The sequence below is a fragment of the Camellia sinensis genome, chromosome 2, assembly GCF_055761805.1.
Source record: "Camellia sinensis isolate YWXY chromosome 2, ASM5576180v1, whole genome shotgun sequence".
NCBI lineage: Eukaryota > Viridiplantae > Streptophyta > Magnoliopsida > Ericales > Theaceae > Camellia > Camellia sinensis.
Genome location: NC_138962.1, coordinates 85,089,451 through 85,107,707, shown reverse-complemented (window position 1 = coordinate 85,107,707; position 18,257 = coordinate 85,089,451). Strand labels below are relative to the sequence as shown.

The following is an 18,257-nucleotide window of genomic DNA, read 5'->3' as shown; positions in this document are numbered from 1 at the left end:
CGAGCCGAGGCAACTTTGGTGATGACGGACACGTGGCCTTAGGCAAACGAGTCAGGGTTTCCTAAATTTCTCCAAAATAAAATATTTCGGTGGCGACTCTGCATCTGGCAAAGCAGTCCATGTTTGGCACTTCTTTCAAAAAAATCTGTTTTCTCAAAACGATTTGCCGGATTTGGACTCTTTGGTTCAGTCTTAGAACCGTGACAATTTGAGAGTCCTGAACTGTAGTGAGCCCAATATCGAACAGAACGGGGGAGTTCGTTCCTCTCCCGGGGCGTTCGGCGGACGTCTACAGTTTCTGGCGACTCTGCTGGGGAGTTAGAGAACTTGACTCGAACTCATGATATCTTGTTTTGATTACACTTGTGTGTTTCTTTGCATTGCATTTGCATTGGTGCGCCTAGGACATCATGTTTGCCATCTGCTATTCCTGAACGGTTTGCCGGAGGCTTGTCTTGTCAAGACATGACCATAAGGCTGACCGGTTGTGGGCTCTGCCAGTATGGGAACACAAACCCCAGTTTTACCGGGGCACCCTTTTGACCATTCGACCTAGTGCATATTCGGAATCCATAGTGACCATTCCAAACTAGGACAGGTTGCTTGCCCGATATAGGTTATTTGAAACCGCTGTGTGCGTAGTGAAACCCTAGCTCCTGACAAAATAGGACAGGGAAACCCTACCCCAACATAGGGGTGTTTTGGCTCTCACTTACTTGTTATGTGCTTTGGGGTGCGTCTCTATACGAATGCATGTATCAGTTTACAGGGTTTGGGCATCAGGCCTGCGGGCGTCAGTTCAGTATTGTGGGTATCAGGCCTGCGGGCATCAGTCAGTATTTGAGAATCAGTTATCTGCGGGTATCAGATTCAGTCTTTGGAGACAGTGATTCGGGGATAATGATCAGTGTTAGAGGACAATGTGTATTTAGCTATATCGACCATGTGTTGTTATGCTCGGCTGTGTGTCATGCATTTACTTTAAGCTGTTATGCTGTCTGTTTATCTGTTTATTTATTTCCTTATTGCTTTATTTATCTTTTTACTAGGGCAGTTCTAGCACAATTGCTTCCAACCCAGTAGATATTCCCCAAGCACTTTGGACAAGAGGTCGTCGGCTCAATCGATCCGAGGATCTGGTTGACGGACAGCCAGTGTTCCATTCTCTACCTCCAGTTGTCAGAAGAAGGCCAAGAAAGCGCAGTGTGTCAGAACAGAGGTTGCCAGAACAGTGGGTTACTCCATCAGAGGACAATAGAACTGAGGTCTCGATTGTTGCTATAGAAATAGACATACCAGTTAGTCGGATGGATCAGCAAAATACATCAGGGATGGAAGCCCTGATGTGCCAAATGCAGGAGAGCATGAGACAAATGCAGGAGGATGCCGCCCGTCAAGCGAAATTCTCCAAACAGCAGGCCGCAATCATGGCCCAGCAGGCCGAGCTAATCACTAGACTGCAACAGCAGAATGCGGCATCTACTTCACATCAAGTTCCTCCTCCGCCAGGGGCTCCATTACCCGAGCAGGCACCTACTGTCCAGAACGCTCTGCCAAACACCCAGAACACCGTGCCAAATATCCAAAACATACAAGAGGACACGAACCTTCCAACGGGGCCAGCTCCGCCCCCGCTTCCGCCTCAACTGTCCAAGACCCATACACCCAACCACCCGGACTCTCCCTTCGAGTTCGAAATAGACCATACAGCTCTGAAACTGAGCAAGCTTGAGAAGCTCTTCAAGAAATCACAAGGAGTAAAGGCTATTCCGGATATCGAGGATGGATATACCGACGTGGCCGTTACATTGCCCGATAGGTTCAAGATGCCGCAAATTGACCGCTTCGACGGGTCCGAGGACCCCATGGTCCATCTTCGGCTATTCTCAGACATCCTGCGGCCAATGGGCCTAACTCGACCACAAAAGTTTTCGCTGTTCGGCCGAACCCTGTCGGGTGTGGTTGCTATCTGGTACGCAAAGTTAGAAGATGAGGTAAAGAGAAGTTGGGATGAAATGGCCGAAGCCTTTGTCGCACAATACTCGTACAACACCCAGATCGAGATTACAACTCGTGATCTCGAAACGACAAGGCAGGAGCCCAAGGAAACTTTCTCAGATTTTGTAACTCGGTGGAGGGCAAAGGCGTCGATGATGACTTTGAGGCCCACTGATAAGGACCAAATCAGGATGATTGTGCGCAATCTCCAACTGAAATTGATGCAGAAGATGATTGTACTCCCCTTTCCCACCTTCTCAGATTTACACGAGATGGGGGTACAAATCGAGGATGCGATGAAACAGGGTCTGATCGACCAAGATAGAGAGCAACCAAGGAGGACTTTCAACCGTAACAACAATGCAGGCCCGAGTGGCGCGGCAACCGCAAGAGCTTCGGAGGTCAGCATGGTCACCACCATTCCCCCTCCCCTTCCAAGGCCCATGGTAGCCACATCCTTCTCCGGTGCATCCGGAAGTAATACTCAAACCTCTAAATACCAGCCTAGAGGCCAAAGAACCTTCACCCCACTATACATGCCTTTGTTTAAGGGTCTGGGGGTCTTGATCAGAAAGGGGCATCTAAAACCCCTAGAGCCGAGGCCATTGCCGAATCCACTCCCTCCCTCTCACAACCCAGCCAAGTACTGTGCATATCACTAGCAGCACGGTCATGATACTGACTAATGTTTCAGGCTGCGTCACGAGATTCAAGACCTCATTGACAAAAATGTGATTTTGCCACCAGAAAAACCCAACGTCACAACCAACCCCCTTCCTACACACAACCAAACTCCACCTCCCAAAAGAGTCAATCTTATCCAGACTGGGGTCGTGTCTTACGATCCTAGCATCTATATTACTCCTACCCATCTACCTAAGCCGGAGGTGCTCCTTCCCGACTGCACTGACTTCTTGTGCATGTTGGACATCTCCACAACCCAACCAGAGCCGACGGTGGTGACCATCGAAGATGGGGCAGGGAAGACCTCAGGAAAGAATGGGATTGTTGAGTCTGGGATTGAACAGAGTTTTGCTGGGAAAGTCTATGATCCAAGTGAGTACATCCTGTCAACAGGCTAGATTGGGCTGGGTATAGAATTGCCAGAAAAGGAAGAACTGTATGTGATCCGGGGGAGTGGATTTGGGCAAGGGGCAGATGATCTGACAGCTGTAGAGGAGGACTTTGCCAACCTGTAATTTTTCGATGATCAAGAATCAGGGGACGTGGCAGTCAACTGGTTTGACTATGAGGAATCGGCAGAGGCCACTGGATGGCTCAATGATCAACTAGATGTGGTGGGAGAATCCCAACCAGAACAGGGCCCGGCAGGGGCGAGAGTATCAGCTATGGCCGGAAGGGCCGAAAGTCAGGTTACATTGCCGGAGAGCGCCGGTACAAAGAATTTCGCTCAGGACAGAAGCATTGTGAATACAAGGAAAGTTGAACAATAAACTGCACTGACGCAGGTAGAACAACAGGGTTCTGAGAGAACTGGGAAAGCCAAAATCCATGAGGGGATCGGAAGTGCTGAGGGCACAAGAACAGAGGATGCTGTGAGCATGCAGACTGAAAGTGCTGTGAGTACAAACATGTCCGGACCAGATAGGTGCCTTCTGAATGCCAGTGGAATGTGGTGGGAAGACGATGACTTATGTCTTGCCCACACAAACGAAGACTGGGGAGACAATCAACCGGATGACACCTGGTACCTCGATGAGGTTGATCACATGACAAGAAGCGGGCGGTACTTTAAGCCCCCGCACCTAGACCAACCCGAGGCATCTGGGAAGGATAAAGAAGCTGAGAAACAGAAGGAGAAGCAGATCGAAGAGGAAGCTGTGCTGAAACAGCTAAAGAAGATACAAGCAGACATCTCCATCTGGGGACTGCTTATGGCATCGCGAGTACACAGACAGGCTGTCCTTTTTGCTATGGACAAGTCCAAACTCTCTATAGATACTACACCAGAACAGCTGGTTGGGCTGGTTTTTCCGGGAGGAGGTTCCCCGGCATTAACCTTTTCAGATAAGGAACTGCCGCCTGAGGGCATAAATCACAGCAAACCCCTCTACATTTTCGTGGAATGTAGAGATAAGTGGATACCGGTGGTACTTGTTGATACTGGGTTCGCCATCAATGTCTGCCCAGCCAGAACAGCATATGCAATCGGGTTGAAGCCCGCGGACTTCATCCCAACTATTCAGGTGATCAGAGCATACGATAACACTAGCAGGGAAGTGATGGGGACTGTCAAAATTCAGACCCAGGTTGGTCCCGGACAACACAATATTGAATTCCATGTCTTGGACGTTCCTGCAACCTTCAACCTACTTTTGGGGCGACCGTGGTTGCACCAGGTCAGGGCAGTCTCTTCCACTTTACATCAGATGCTGAAGTACCCTCACGGGAAGGGGGTGGCTATTGTCTTCGAAAATTCATCAATCCATCCGCCGCCGGAAGTGTCCACACCAGTCTTGGAAATCGAGCATGGCACCGAGGATGTGTTCTTATCAGGGTTCACTTTGGCTGAGGCTCGAGTGGTGCAAAATATTATGGCTGTGAATGAGGGGGTGTACGTCAGTGCTCAATCCGTCTACCTCATGAACAAGTTACAACACATCCCCGGAATGGGATTGGGAAAGAGTGACCGGAAGGGCGTCGCAGCATTGGCCGAAGTGCCACATAACCCTCACACCTTTGGATTGGGTTATCTGCCCACCAAAGAGGACTGGGTGAGGAAGGGTAAAGAGATGGCCGGAAGAGCCAGAGCAAAGAAGGCAGGGAAGCCTTTTGAGTTAATGCATCGGCCCATTCAGGGTACCCTAAACGGACGCTTCGTCCGGGAGGGGGAGGACTTTCCGTTTTGCGGCTTCCCAGAACCATGGCTGAACGCGGAGAGGAAGCGCGTGCCTGGTTTCGAGATCTTCTTCGACCTGCAACTACCCGGGGATGACGTTGCCGAAGAGCAGACAGACCCATCAGCTGAGGTTGGGCAGTGTAAGGCAGTGGATTCCGAGAGCACCGAACTTGAGATGGGGGTAGCACTGGCATGTCTACTTTCAAATCCTTCGATCGACCAAAAGTGCTTGGGGGATAACTCCTCGGTTTCCATGATTGGGGATGAAACGGCTGCGGGCCTTCCAGCGACTATTTTGGATGCATCTATTGCACCCTCTCTCACTTGGCAGTACGAGGAGGGATTTTTGTCCAGCGGCACCGGGTCAGGTAGTGAGCCGGAATCTGATTCCACCGAGTCTTGTGAGTCGGAATCAGGTTCCAGCTCGACTGAGTCTTAGTCTGGTAATCCTGGGGATGATAACCCGGATGCCACAGTTATGTCCAGGTCGTCTTTTTCTCTCTCATTTGAGTCTGTTGTAACCGAGAACTCGGACGATTTGGATGTGCTTAATGAGAATCAAGTAACTGTGGTTTCTGAGTACTTTTCTGTGCCCTTAATTTATTGCATAAACTCAGACTTTCAAAATTTTGATGAAAACGACGAGGACGAAATTCCTCCGATTTTGCAATGTTTAATTGAGCAGGAGCAGGAGAGATTTGTCAAACCCTTAACAGATGAAATCATTACCGTGAATATTGGTACTGAGGAGGACCCGCGGCTGGTCCAGATCGGGTCCACGTTGTCTTCGGAGGAACGCGAGCGCTTAGTCGCTTTACTAAAAGATTTCAAAGATGTTTTCGCGTGGTCCTACGAAGACATGCCTGGGATCGATCCTGAGATTGTACAGCACCGGATCCCCGTTGACCCAGAGGCCCGACCTGTCAAGCAGAAACTCAGAAGGATCCGCCCGGACTGGGCTCTCAAGATTACGGAAGAGGTCACCAAGCAGATCGATGCAGGCTTCCTGCTGGTATCCGAATACCCGACTTGGTTGGCCAACATCGTTCCAGTGCCGAAGAAAGATGGTAGGATCCGGGTATGCGTGGATTTCTGGGATTTGAACAGAGCTAGTCCGAAGGACGACTTTCCCTTACCGCATATTGATGAGTTGGTAGATTTCACAGCAGGGCATGCTTTGCTCTCATTCATGGATGGCTTCTCAGGGTACAATCAGATAGTAATGGCACCAGAAGATAGAGAAAAGACTGCATTCACCACCTCGTGGAGAACATACTGCTACAGAGTAATGCCGTTTGGGTTGAAGAATGCCGGAGCTACTTATCAATGGGCCGCGACCACAATATTGCACGACATGATCCACAAAGAGGTTGAGGTGTACGTGGATGACATGATTGTCAAGTCCAAGGTAAGAGAGGGCCACTACACCGCCTTGCAAAAGTTCTTTCAAAGGATCAGAGAATTTCAGTTGCGGCTAAATCCTCAAAAGTGTACGTTCGGTGTTACAGCGGGAAAAATGCTAGGATTTCTGATTACACAAAGGGGCATCGAGGTCGACCCTTCAAAAATCAAGGCCATCTTAGAAATGTCACCACCAAGGATTGAAAAGGAGGTGCGAGGCTTTCTGGGTAAAGTGCAATTCATAAGACGGTTTATCTCAAAATTAACCTTGACTTGTGAACCACTTTTTGGTCTCCTGAAGAAAGGCAAGAAATTTTAATGGGACGGCCGATGCCAAACTGCGTTTGAACAGATCAAGAAATATTTACAGAACCCGCCCGTGTTGTCGCCACCAGAGTCGGGAAAATCGTTGATATTGTACCTTTCGGTGAATGAGACTATGATGGGCTGCATGCTCGCACAAGAATCAGAGGATAAGGTGGAGAGGGCCATCTACTATCTGAGCAAGAAGATGTTGGACTAAGAGACCCGCTACACTCCGCTCGAGAAGGCTTGCTTGGCTTTGGTATGGGCTACCAGGAAGCTGCGGCACTACTTGTTAGCTCACTCCGTAATGTTAGTTTCACGACTGGATCCCATCAAATACCTTTTCGAGAAACCGGCACTTACGGGTAGGCTAGCTCGTTGGTTGCTGTTGCTCTCTGAATTCGATTTGAAATACGTGACACGCAAGTCAGTCAAAGGAAGAGCAGTGGCAGAGTTCTTGGCCGATCATCCAGTCGAAGGAGGTGAAGTAGTTGAGTACTTATTCCCAGATGAAGCCATTTTGCACATCGACGATGAATATTGGACGATGTACTTTGACGGAGCATCAAATCAGTACGGGTATGGGATAGGGGTGTTGCTGATAGCACTCGACAATTCCCGTATCCCTCTAGCCTTCAAACTCCGGTTCAAAGTCTCGAACAATGAAGCAGAATATGAAGCGTGCATTGCCGGCCTAGAAGCGGCCCTAGAACTAGGGGCAAGACGTTTGGACGTCATCGGGGATTCGAACCTTGTTGTATCTCAGGCAAACGGAGACTGGAAAGTCAAAGAAGAAAAGATGATGATGTACCACCAGACCTTGGACTTGCTAATCCCTCGGTTTGAAAAGCTAAACTTCGCTCATCTTCCAAGAGAGAACAACAGGTTTGCAGATTCTTTAGCAACTCTATCTTCCATGATAGACATCCCGTTTGGAATCTGGATGCGTCCAGTCGTCATTGACCAGAAATTTGCGCCAGCTTATGAGTCGATTGCTGCTATAGATGAGGTTCAGGACCAAAACCCCTGGTATTATGACATTTGGAATTTCTTGGAAAAGGAAGCATACCCGTCAGGGGTTAAATGCCAAGGATAAAAGGGCAATCAGAAGAATGGCCATCCAGTTCATCATCTGTGGGGGTAAGCTGTATAAGAGAGGTCATTTGGGAATGCACAAGCTGTGTGTTGAAGCCGAGGAATCAAAGCGCCTGATGGAGGCCATCCATGGAGGAGAATGCGGTGCGCATATGAACGGAGTAATGCTAGCACGGAAGATCCTTAGACAGGGTTACTACTGGTCCACCATGGAGGAAGATTGTATTAGTTTTGTTCAACGATGCCACAAGTGTCAGATTCATGCAAACCGCATGAACATCCCGCCGTTGAAGCTGTACAACATGACTTCGCCATGGCCATTTTTAGTTTGGGGAATCGATGTGATCGGGGCTGTCACTCCGAAGGGGTCGAATGAGCATGAGTTCATCCTGGTTGCGATAGATTATTTCACGAAATGGGTCAAGGCCTAATCGTATGCGGTGTTGAAGACGTCACATGTTGCGAAGTTTATCAGAAACAACATCATTTGTCGCTATGGGGTCCCGAACGAGATCGTTTCAGATAATGGTTCCCACTTCAAGAAGGAAGTGATTGACTTGTTGGAGAAATACAACGTGGCTTTCCATAAGTCATCTACATACCGGCCGCAAACCAACGGAGCGGTTGAGGCCGCCAACAAGAATATCAAACACATACTGCAGAAGATGGTGGAAACCTACCGGGATTGGCCACATAAGCTGCCATTTGCTCTGTGGGGCTACAGGACTTCAATCAGAACTTTTACCAGAGCGACTCCGAATTCATTGGTTTATGGGATGGAGGCTGTTCTACCCATCGAGATTGAGGTTCCGTCATTACGAGTATTGGCTGAGTGTCAAATAGTCGAAGCAGATTGGCAGCAGAGCAGATTTGAGGAACTCATGCTTTTTGACGAGAGAAGACTGAAAGCGCTGTACCATGTTCAAGGCTATCAGCGTAGAATTGCCCGGGCTTTCAACAAGAAAGTTAAGTCCAAGAATCTAAAGGAAGGAGATTTGGTGCTCAAGGACAACCGAGCTCCCATCCACGACCCAAGGGGCAAGTTCAAACCCAATTGGATTGGTCCCTACATCATCAAAGCTATCTGGTCAGGTGGAGCTGTGGTTCTGATGGATCTAGATGGCCTAGAGTTCTCCCAACCGATCAACATGGACAAGTTGAAGAAATATTACCCCTGAGAGGCTCGCTAGGCCGAAAACCCGAAAGGGCAACCTAGGCAAAAGTTAGAGCACAAAAAATTAGAAAATATAAAAACTGAGCTCGCAAGGTTGAAAACCCGCAAAGGGCGACCTTGGCAAAAGTTAAAGCGTAAAAGGAGAGTGAAAATACCCGAGTGAACCTAAGCCTGAACTACGTAAGGCTTGATTCCCATCTTTGGGATACGTAGGCAACTTCACCCTGAAGTTCAGCCATAAGCTTTTTCCCGATCAACTTTGTCCATTTTGACCATCTCAGTCATCTTTATCCATCAGCATTTATCACGATCTCCGGTGCAGTGCTATTCAGACTAGGGCAACTTTCTGTTGCCACGACGGTGCAGCGCTATTCAGACTAGGGGCAACTTTCCGTTGCCATGCAGTGCCGCGGTACTCTTCAAACTAGGGGCAACTTTCCAGTTGCAGGGATCTGGGGTTGTGCATCTCAGTGACAGATCTTAGGCGTGTCCAGTTCTGATTCATATCGAAAATGGTTGTGAAAAGTTTTAATAAAAGTTGACTTTGTTCAAATTAATCTCTTTACAATTAAGACCATTTTTGGACCAAAGCGGAAAATTTTCAGTACCACAACCTTCAATTTCATTGATTTCAAAACAGAGTTCTCCTGCTCTTGCATACAATCGAAGTTGCTTTTTTTATTACATTCATAAAGAAAACTTGAAAGTACTAATAAAGCAATAAATCCAGGGCATAGTCAAGTCAAGTATCCCTGCGCCCCCTCCCAGAGCTGGTCGAAGCCTCTGACGCCAAGCTAGGCCCAACCTGTGCCTCCTTATTGAGCCAGTCCAAGCACTCGTCAGACAAAATGCAATTGAAAGTGGGATCAGGAGCCAGGAGCTCTCTAGTCCTCCATGCTGTGGCATATTGGGCAAGCTGTGCACCTCGGACCGGGAAAGCAGCCGGGTACTCAATCCCCTCTGACGGGCAAATCTGATCATGACCGAACTGGCGCAAGAACCGGAACAGAAAGTAGAACACACAGTGCGTCAGACCAATCAACTGGATCCCGATCAGCCGGGACATGCTATAGCTCATTGCCGGGAGATTGAGCCAAGGACAACGCCAAGCAATGCCATCTGCGGACAAATTGCACATCCAGTCAAACCACCACTTTTCATCAGGGGCGTTGACTAGGCGTTGTCGAAAGAAATAGCCTCGAGCTGAGTAGGCTGGGCAAGAGTCCACAACCTGCAATTTGTCCATTAACCATACCTGGGGAGGAATGAAAAATGAGAGAATAAAGAATAGAGAGATGTACGGTGAGAGAAAAGTGAGAAAAGGGCTTTGTGAGAAAAACCGAGCGTGAGGGCCGAGTGATATGAGCAAATACATATGTAAGATTGGGTGGGAAACATTACCTGCTGCAGCAGTGGACTCCCAGCAAATCTAGTCGTCTCCCGGCGATAGATAGAATCCAAGCCCATCAGCGTCTCAGCCAAGGTCATGGCGATGCAGCTCTTTCTTTCTTTCAAGCCTTGAGCAACTTCAATCAAACGGATGCTAGATCCGCCAGAGCCCGGGGAAAGCAGAAAGTGAGACAGCAAGCACAAGCAAAGGGCGTGTTGCCGGAAACCTTGCCAATAATGGTTGCTGCGGTCACCAGCGTCAGAAAAGCGATGAATCAAACCAAGGATATCCAACTCCCCATTACAGATCAGAGACCGAACATCATGCGCGGCGAGTCCACACATCCGCCCTAAAGCTTGGGCATGGCCAAAACGGAACTGGGGCAAGATCTCTTCGTGACATTCAGACTCCATTAAAACTTGAAAATCTTCAAAAGTTGGACATACCTCTTGACCGCCGAAGCTAAAGACATGCGTCACCGGGTTCCAAAACTTCACCGCGGCATGAAGGAAAGGAAGATGTAGCGGAGTACGGCTCAGTGTGAATAGTGCATTCAAGCCGAAACCCCGGAAGTTCAACTTTTTCGAACCATCTAGAGAAGCAATCCAAGCTGTGAGATTTTTCACGAGAAACGCCTCCATTTTTGTGCAAAACTAAGATGAATTGAATCAAAACACGGAGCTAAGGCTTTTAAAGAGGAAAAGACACTATTCAGGGGAACAAGTGTCAAAAATTGGGCGGTTGCTGAGCTAAGTGGCCGGCCGGCCATCTTTTTTGGCAGGCCGGCCATTTCTTGTTTCAAAACTGGCCGGTGGCCTCCCCTCTACAATAAATCTGGCCGGCCGGCCCCCAAAAGTGGCCGGCCATGCTCCAATGTATGTCTTTGGCCCTGTTTTACCCTCCGAGAGAAAGTTTCAAGCATTTCCATGCAACGGATGTGTCGAAGGCCTCTATTTCCCTCTGTTTCGGATGCGTTCCGTTGCCCAGATCATCCGGGGTACACTTCGTTCTGTTAAGTTTTGTTTACCGAGTTGTTGTTTTGTTTATCGAGTTGTCGTTTTGCTTATCGAGTTGTTTGTCGAGCTGTCGTGTTTCGTGGTTTTGAGTTGTTACTCTTTGTTTAAGCTTTTTGTTTGAGTCTTGTTTATCGAGTTGTCAACATTATTGTGTTTTGTTTATCGAGTTGTAAACTTGCTAAGGTTTTGTTATATCTTAGACAGTTAAGTTGTTGTGTCGGTTCACTACCTGACTGGGCAAAATGCACAATGCACATTTCCATTCATTCTCATTATGATGCAGAATGATGCGATATGATGCTAAACGTTTAAAATACAATACTTTTTTCAAAAACTGTTTCATCCCATCATGCCTCGCTTGTTACAACATTTTACAGACTAAGGCACAAGTTTTACAGAGAATAAAACTGCCCGATAATGTACAATGTGTTACAACTACTAGCAAAAAGATAAATAAAACAGGAAACAGCCGCATCTGTGCTCTCAAGAGCAGTAATAAGAGGCCCTCTTCGTCCTTTTCTGCGGAATAGACTCTCCGCCACTATCGCCATCGCCATCATCTGAATCGGAGCCGTCATCCTCGGGATCCCCCTCAGCCTCACCTCCACTCCCGGAACCAAGGCCGGAGCCGTCCTCTCTATCAACAGATGTCTCCGACTGATGGTCTGCAACCTCCTCCTCCTCATCCTCACCAGGCTCCTCCTCCACAATATGTGCTCTGCATCTGCGAGACGACCCCTCCCCTCGAAAAGGCCTGGATGGCCCAGCTCCGTGAAAAGGCCTGGATGGCCCAGCTCCGTGAAAAGTCCCAGATGGCCCAGCTCCCCGAGAAGGCCCAGGTGGCCCGGCCTGCGGCTGAGCATATACCGAAGGCATCTGAGAACAAAGAGTTCAAATTAAATACATCAGTCCAAATATGTACATCAGATGCAGATACAAGCAAAAACTACATGAAGTGGGTACATGTAAACACAGTGTACAAGTGGGGTGTGTGTCAGATGTGCTCTACACAAGTAGCCTATCAATGCAGTAGAAATCAGCATGTCATCAGAAGTATGATAAATGCCGAAAAACTAAAGGGTACCTGGAAACCCATGATAGACAACTGTGCCTCCCTCCGCAGGACCATCCCCTCAAGTGAGGCTACCATCTCGAGCACCTGATCCATATACTCAACAGGGGGCTGCAGATGCAAAGGCAAGGGTGTCAGTAAAGGAATGAACGTCCAAATATCTGAGTGATGAATCAAAGCTGTAAAACATACCGGTGGTGAGTCGGGGTCTCTGACATATCGATGACCGGGCATCGGAGGCTCTATCGGGATCAAAATCGGAGAGGTAGTCCCATACTGCCACCCCATCAACTCAGTCGGCATGTCTGGCCACCTAGGATGAGGAAAAGTCGGAGGAATCGGGGGAACCGATCCACCCCCACCTCTAGATGTACCAGCCCTGCTGGTGGAAGGGGCGTCTGCAGCCCGAGCCCGGGCCTGGCTCGAAGATGTTATACCAGCAGGCCTCATCATCGGAGTGCGAACTCCCGCTAATGGAGGCATCAGGTATGTGTGACGGTAAGTGGCGTAATCCCCTTCCTCAAGATATAGCAAAGCATCAGTACCCAGCATAGCATTAACAACATCCCGGGAAATGAGCACATCAGCAATCCGCATATCGACTGGGGGTGCTGAGGGAGGATCTTGAGAAGTGTACCCCCAGACCTGACGCAAGAAACGCTCCCCCAGAAAAAAGGCCCTACCAACCGGCCCTTCGAACAGGAGCCTGTACCAGGAGGCACCCCACCCTCCAGCAAACTGGAATCGGAGACCCTCACCTAAGGGCGCCCAGGGCTGCCATGTAATCTGTAGATAACAGGTGCATAAACCAAGCAGAAATCGAAGATGTACAGGACAAATCAAAGATGAAAACAGAAAGAACTGAGAGTTTTGAAGTACCTCCGATGAGCGCACCGTGTCGAAATACTGTCGCAGGTAAAGGAGAGACTCCCGAGGTCTTGGCCGGTGCTGGCCTTCAAACACAAGTGAGTACGAGGTCATGAGAGGTCCCGCTACCATCAACTCCGGGGCCAATGTCGGGAAATATACATAGACCCACAACTGTAGAAAACAAAGCAGAATATGAAATGTTGAGGGCAAAATGCACGATACAGAGTATAAAGTGCGCCGTGTGTGCGATGTGCAGGTAATGAGGAGCAGAAATGTAAATCAAAAGGGCAGAAAGTACCTCCCAGGCTCTCCAATAGCCGCCAAGTAAGTCTCCCCGTCCGCGTGAGGTCGCGCTCATGTAGCAATAAAGGGTGGCCAAGCCGGCACCACCCCAGTCATACCGCCTGACCTGTGACAGGTCCACCAAGGCACTCAACAGATAAAGCCCAACAGTGTTCCCTCTATCAGCAAACAGAGTGGTCCTGAGGAGGAACATCAGAAAGTCGCGGGCGTACTGTGCTGCCTCCTCAGGAGTCCCGGGCTCCATCTCCACCCGCCGAAAATGGGAAGAGAACCAGGTGTATCGGACTCTCCCCGAAGCTCTGTCAACAGGTGGGCGAGCCCCCAGCAGATATATCCAAGCGGCCTCCCACTGGCCCATGTCCTCATCATATGGGATCGCCCAGCCTCCCACATCAAGGCCGGTCAATACAGCGAAGTCAAAAGGGGTCATAGTCATGTCCCCAGTGGCAGAGAAATGGAAAGGGTTGGTGGTGTCCCACTATCTCTCCACCAGGGCGGCCATCAGCGTCCTCCTGGCAGGACAACGAGATAACCTATTGCAGAAGGGCCCGAACCCCGCTAAGTCAACCAAATCCCGAACGGCCTCCGGGAGCTCAGCATACCAGTCTCTCGCCGTGGTAGAGCCATCCCCCCGCACGGTGTAAGAAGTCACCTGCATTCAGAATGAACACATGTTTCAGCATGAAATGAATAAAGCTGCGTGCGAATAAAATGAATAGGCTGCGTGCAAAGTAAAGTAAGTGGGCTGCGTGTTCACCTTCAATTTGGGCTGTGTGTTCAAAAGATTAGTGTGTTGGGCTGTGTGTTCAACTCTCAATCAGTATGTGCTGCATGTTCACCTTCAATTTGGGCTGTGTGCTCAGAATATCAACTTGGGCTGTGTGTTCAGAAAATCAATGTTTTGGGCTGCGTGTTCAACTCTCAATCAGTCTGGGCTGTGTGTTCAGAATATCAACTTGGGCTGTGTGTTCAGAAAATTAGTGTTTTGGGCTGCGTGTTCAACTCTCAATTAGTGTGTGCCGTGTGTTCACCTTTGATTTGGGCTGTGTGTTCAGAAAGTCAGTGTTTGGGCTGCGTGTTCAACTCTCAATTAGTGTGTGCCGTGTGTTCACCTTCAATTTGGGCTGTGTGCTCAGAATATCAGTGTTTTGGGCTGTGTGTTCAAAATATCGGTGATATGGGCTGTGTGTTCAGAAAATCAGTGTTTGGGCTGCGTGTTCAACTCTCAATTAGTGTGTGCCGTGTGTTCACCTTCAATTTGGGCTGTGTGTTCAGAAAGTCAGTGTTTGGGCTGCATGCTCAACTCTCAATCAGTGTGTGCTGCGTGTTCACCTTCAATTTGGGCTGTGTGCTCAAAATATCAGTGTTTTGGGTTGTGTGTTCAGAATATCAGTAATGTGGGCTGTGTGTTCAGAAAATTAGTGTTTGGGCTGCATGTTCAACTCTCAATCAGTGTGTGCTGCGTGTTCACAATCAATCTGGGCTGTGTGTTCAGAAAATCAATTTGGGCTGTGTGCTCAGAAAATCAGTGTTTTGGGCTGTGTGTTCAGAAAATCAGTGTGTTGGGCTGCGTGTTCAACCCTCAACCGATGTGTGCCGCGTGTTCACAATCAATTTATGGGCTGAGTGTTCAGGAATTCAAGTGATTGGACCGTGTGTTCAGAGCGCAAACAGAATGCAAGAAAAATTCGTAATATGTTACAGAAAAGGTAGGAATGAAGTAAATACCTCTCGTGCCTCATAGGAGAGATGATACTCTGGCTCCCGCAGAAGGAGATCCCTGGGTGCTCGCTCGTCAAAATCGGTGAAATGATGGAAAACAGCCCGCAGGAGAACGTGTACTGGTGGGTCATACCTCTCGGGGATGAAAGGGCGAACCCTCGGAGGTAAAGACATGATGTCAGGCTCGCCTCTGGCACCTGGAGAACCTCCGCCATGGGGAAATTGACCCGCCATTTCAAGAAATCTGCAAGAGGGGCAAAAATGAGCAAAAATGAGCAAAAATTGAAAAAAGTCAACGAAAGTCAACTCTCGGGAAATGAAAAAGTCAACAAAAGTCAACTCCTGAGAAAATCTTCCAAATATTGATACAAACTCACCTCAAGTGGCGAAAATGAGAAAAGAAGCCCCGAAACCAAAATTTAATCGGTTCAAAGTGCTTAAAACTGAAAGATTTCGTGAAAATAACTTGCGTGGGACGTTGGAAAACGCGTATAGAGCACAGATCTGAGGGAGAAAATGGTTTGGGAAGCTAGAGAAGAAGATTTCGGAGCTACATTTATGAGCCTGAAGTGTTTGGGTGGATGTATTTAAAGAAAAGAGGCCGAAAAGACAAAACTGCCCCCGGATTTGGCAAAGTGGCCGGCCGGCCACTTTTTCTGGCAGGCCGGCCATTTCCTTTTCAAAAAATGGTCGGTGACCTCCCTCTCCCAATAAAACTGGCCGGTGGTGTTCCCCACATGCCCTCCAAGGTCCCTGCAAATTTTGGGGAGGATTGGAGTCCCCGAGACCTGAAAAAGTACAAGAGAAGTGCACTTTCTGTCGCGAAATTGCTCCGCCGGAACTTCAGCTTCAACTTCCGATGCATGTCTCATTGTTTACTCATCGAAAGTGAGGTATATCCTTCTTAACATGTTGTAACCTCTTCGGGAGGTGGACCGAAGGCCGCGATCGAGTCACCCTCGCCGAAACGCGCGTTTCTTCCCGCATTGCGATGCGCTTTTCTATCAAACACCGTGATTATCTGCATTCGATATCACATTGAACAGTATGTTGTTAGATGTTTGTGCTTGTCGAGTTTCTTTATTTTGCAGGCACGATATTGTATGTATGGTTCATTTGAAGCTGGTGCGACCAGACGAATCGCACAGGTATTGTATCTTCTCCGTGTGAGATGCGATGAGAATTGAATAATTCTCCGCATTCCTAACTGCATGAAATGTAGTTATTGCTTTGCATTCTTGCTTAAAACTGTTGCATCTATTTGCGAATACTTGCTTCATTACAGCTTGCTGCATTTGCATGATCATCAAGTCGCATCTGGCCTTATGCATACCGTTTTGCATTTTGTCCCCCTGCCTGCGGGCATGCCTGCGGGTGCATCTTTGTTATTTTGTATGTTTGTCTAAGTCTTCGGCCTTGTCAAAAATGGGTCGTCTCTGGGCTTTGACATTCACTCCCGTCACTTGTGACTTCCGAGTTCTGTCAAAGAGGGGCAACTGTAGACACCCAATTTTTGACCGACCTTAAAACTCAGACGTCACCGATTGAGCGCTTGGTGATATTGCATATCGTGCTCGTCCAGAGGTTTCAAAGTCTCGGTTGCGAGCCTTGCCTCCGGACTTCCGGACTCTTTCATGCTTTGCCTCGATTTGCGAACCAGGCTCTATTTTCTATGTTTTCTCTTCCCGAAGGGAGGGAGAGGTCTTGTAGACCATCTCTCAGTGGCCATAGGCTACGTTTCGTGGTCGTAGGCCATTTTGCCCGTTTGGAGTCCGGTTTCTGGTTTTTCAGAGCCGTTGGCCGTGTGCCTCGGTTTGGGACCGCTTAACCATCTCCGTTTGCTCCGATTTTTGGCGTGCATCTTATTTACTCCCTTTTGAGGGACACTGCCATCCGAGAGACCAACTTCGTGGTCGGACACCACTTCCGGTGCCTAACAGCCCACTTTCGGGGCCTTGGGCTGCGCGTTTCGGCCCCCGAACCTTCATTCTGCATCGGTTTGGGTTCATTTTTGGCAGGGACCTCTGTTTCATTGGTAAGAAGGCCGTAGAAGGGTGGGAGGCCAGTAATTGTTCTGTCAGCCAACTTTATCCCTTCATCGCCCTCCGTAGCCCATTTTTTCTCACTTCAAAGCCAATGTTGACCACCCTTGGGCCATTTCCTGGAACCCTAAATCCCATATTTGTGATGTACACATCTGGGAGGTCACCAATATTTGGTGGCCGGCCAGTAATTGCTCTTGAACCTTTTGAACCCCTTTGAAAAGTGGGTTGTTCTCTCTTCTGGTTCATTGTCTCCAGTTTTTAACCACTTGGTTGTGTTGTGCACACATCAGAGGCTCCCTTTTTGGGGTGGCCGGCCACTAATGCTTCTTGACCCTTTTGACCCCTAGCCGACCGGCCATGGGAGGTAGCCGGCAGGCCGCCTAAACCCTAGATAACTGGCCGGCCAGAATCCTTGCATCAAAAACAGTGTAAATACACCCTCATTTTCTCCCCAGATTCTGTATCCCGGGGGGCCAACTTTTGGAGGGAAACTTGGCTTCATTTCCCTCCATTTTCCCCCCTCTTTTTCCCCCTTCTCTTGCCTATATAACTAGCCTCCCAGCTCTGTAATAAGGGTTAGAAAATTTTCCCTTTAAGCTCCCTTGTTGTATCTCTCTCTCTCTATACTTCCAACCACTAAACCTCTCAAGTCCTACACTCATTTCTTCATCAACCCATAGCCCCACCCTTCCATCCTCCATTCCAGCAGCTTGAGGTTGTTCTCTAGAGCCTAGGAGTGCTGCATCTTGGTCCAAAAGGCTGCCAAAGTTTGGTCTTCAAGGGTGAGCACCATTTTCCCTCTTTTTAGCTTGTTTTTGTATCCTTTATAAGCCATACTTGCTTGCTGTTTTGGGCTCTGACCCTAACTGGGAATAGCATTATTTTGAGGTGTTTTTCATGTTTGTTTAAGGGCCACTCACTGTTTGAGGCCTCCTTGTTGCACTTGCTTCATTAGCTCCCTTGTATGCCATTTTCTTGTGTAATATTTTTGGGCTATTTATAAAC

The 18,257-nt window shown here is 48.6% G+C and overlaps 1 protein-coding gene across 1 annotated transcript in view; it reads right to left on the bottom strand.

Moving 5' to 3' along the window:
- LOC145814970 (uncharacterized) overlaps positions 1-13,729 on the bottom strand; it is a 42,389-nt gene extending 28,660 nt beyond the window's left edge. The window contains exons 1-2 of the mRNA XM_082911937.1: positions 13,481-13,729; positions 12,325-13,353 (exon numbers count right to left, since the gene is read on the bottom strand). Coding sequence (XP_082768063.1) covers positions 12,325-13,353; positions 13,481-13,729 — 1,278 coding nt within the window. The remainder of the gene's footprint in view (positions 1-12,324; positions 13,354-13,480) is intronic.
- Between the last annotated feature and the right edge of the window lie 4,528 nt (positions 13,730-18,257).